This window comes from Hordeum vulgare, chromosome 1H (genome assembly GCF_904849725.1).
Source record: "Hordeum vulgare subsp. vulgare chromosome 1H, MorexV3_pseudomolecules_assembly, whole genome shotgun sequence".
Classification (NCBI taxonomy): domain Eukaryota; kingdom Viridiplantae; phylum Streptophyta; class Magnoliopsida; order Poales; family Poaceae; genus Hordeum; species Hordeum vulgare.
Window position 1 is genome coordinate 345011466 of NC_058518.1, and position 2399 is coordinate 345013864.

At 48.5% G+C, this 2399-nt stretch overlaps 1 protein-coding gene across 1 annotated transcript; it reads left to right on the plus strand.

Annotated features, from left to right (window-relative positions):
* Positions 1–985: 985 nt before the first annotated feature.
* Positions 986–1989, plus strand: LOC123410695 (glutathione S-transferase U17-like). The gene is made up of 2 exons (XM_045103636.1): positions 986–1411; positions 1498–1989. Exons 1-2 carry the CDS (start codon positions 1073–1075, stop codon positions 1873–1875), a joined length of 717 nt encoding a protein of 238 aa, XP_044959571.1. The 5' UTR covers positions 986–1072; the 3' UTR covers positions 1876–1989.
* The last annotated feature ends 410 nt before the right edge of the window (positions 1990–2399 follow it).

A 2399-nucleotide genomic window follows, 5' to 3' on the forward strand; every position in this document is an offset into this window, starting at 1 on the left:
GAACCTGAAGCGAGCTACGACAAGCAACCAACATCAAGAACTTAGCACCCATCACCACCAGCGGACCGAGAAGAGCGGGAACTAGCTTTGTTGGATCAACCAAAAGGAGATCCACCACCGAAAAGACAAAGAGAGAAGAAGTTGATTCATGCCCTGCATTCACTCTGCACCTTGAAGAGCTAGGAAGTTGCAACCCTTTGAGGGACATCCCACTGTCCAGGAACGTCACGACAGAGAGAGTCACAGACCGGGTCGAAGGACAATGTTCTAACGAGATAATCATGCACCTCTTCTGGGCCACATCACTGCCGCTATCACAAATAAAGAGAACCATAGCACTATGTATTTTGACTTGCCCTTGATTGGGGCAGGTCGACTTTTATCTTATACTAAATTTTCAACTTGCCCTTGCTTGGGGTAAGTTGATTTTTCCTTTGAAGTTGAAGCCCATCACGCATTGCATTATCTTTTTTATGTTTGTTTTGCTTTTGCTTTTCTTCATATGTTTTTAGCCGTTGTTTCTTTCTTACATGGGCATTTTTGGCATTACTTTAGCTATATGTAAGTCCCTAAAAAATATCTTTGGCTAGTTTTTTTGGGTGTTGATTTCCACTTTGAGATTTGTGCTTCTTTTCTGTTCTATTTTATCCGAATGTTGAGCTGTCCCATATTTTTGAACGAAGGAAGTAACATAATGCTAGCAGATTCGCTATGTGCATCTTTGACGAAATTTCAAAGAAAATAAAGCTTCCATTTTTCTTCTTAAAAGGAAAAACCTTCCTACATGGTCTCGAGACAGTTACGTGACCACAGAAAATCCGATACATATTCGCTCCCGTGACGAAAGGGCTCGCATCAAGTAGTCATCAAGAAACGTGCGTCCAGCTCACTGGTACAGAAGTGACAAGTCGAGCAAGGCACGCCTTCAAACCATGACGCACGCGAGGACGTCGAAGCCGGTGCTTCTAATCCACTTCATATAGACAGACGTACCATCTCAGCTCAGTCCTCACTCCTCACTGCACAAACACGTACCACGCGATCTGAAAAGAAAAAATCGCCAGAACTGAACATGTCGTCGGAGAAACAGGAGACGACGGCGGCGGTGCGCGTGCTGGGCAGATGGCCGAGCCCGTTCGTGATCCGGGTGCTGATAGCCCTTGGGCTCAAGGGCGTCGACCACGAGCTCGTGGAGGAGGCGATGGGCAACAAGAGCGAGCTGCTGCTCGCCTCCAACCCGGTGCACAAGATGATCCCCGTGCTCCTGCACCACGGCAGGCCCGTCTCCGAGTCCCTCATCATCGTCCAGTACGTCGACGAGGCCTGGTCCTCCCATGCCCCGGCGCTCCTCCCGTCCGACCCCTACGCCCGGGCGGCCGAGCGGTTCTGGGCCCAGTACGTCGACGACAAGGTAAAAAACATACGGCAACCCAGTTCTGATCAATGGATAGTACTACTATGAGATTACGAAGCTCGCTGCTGAATGGATATGCGCAGTTTCCTACGGCGATCAGGGTGCTGAGGGGAAGGCTGGGCGGAGACAAGGACGAAGCGGCGGTCCAGGTTCGCGCTGCTCTGCAGCGCCTGGAAGTCGCCTTGGTCGAGTGCGGCGGAGGGAAGGATTACTTCGGCGGCGACGGCGTCGGTTACCTGGACATTGCTCTGGGGTCGCACCTCGGTTGGATCAGGGCCGTGGAGAGGATCGCTGAACACAGGCTTCTCGACGAGGCCAAGGTTCCTAAGCTGGCCGCGTGGGCGGATCGGTTCTGCGCCCACCCGGCGGTGGCGGGCGCGATGCCTGGCGTGGAAAGGTTCGTGGAGTTCAGCGTCAAGAATGACGGCGTTCTGAAGGCGGCTAGTGCTAATTCCAAGTGAACGAACTGTCGTGGACACTTGACAGTGCTCGATGGCGTAGCAAGAATAAGTAGCCTGCTGGCTGTTGGTGTAAACCCCTCCTTTTTTTATGAAGAAAACGAGCTCTTGATGCAATGCGCCTCTCAATACTGTTATTAGAAACATAAAAAAAATAACAAGAGGAGCATGCGAGCTTGCCGCGCCTGATTATAGCTTCGTCTGGCCTCTACTACTTTGCAGCTACGTAATTATTTGTGTAACAGTAGGAATTGTTCCAAAGTACATAAATTGATTTTTAGTTTCCTTTTTGCATCATGATTATTGCACCATGCTCATCTCATAGGCATTGTATTAGCAACATATTTTTTTGGTACAAGCATTAGCATCATGTTGCATTCAATTTAATTTGAAATGAGCATATATTTAGCTCTTAACATTTTTATTAAAAAGTTGAAACCCCAGATTGTACAAAGTGTTTTAGCTGCTATTTCTATACCCTAAAATATTTGGCAATGAACTCATATTTATTTTGTAGGCCGTCTCAA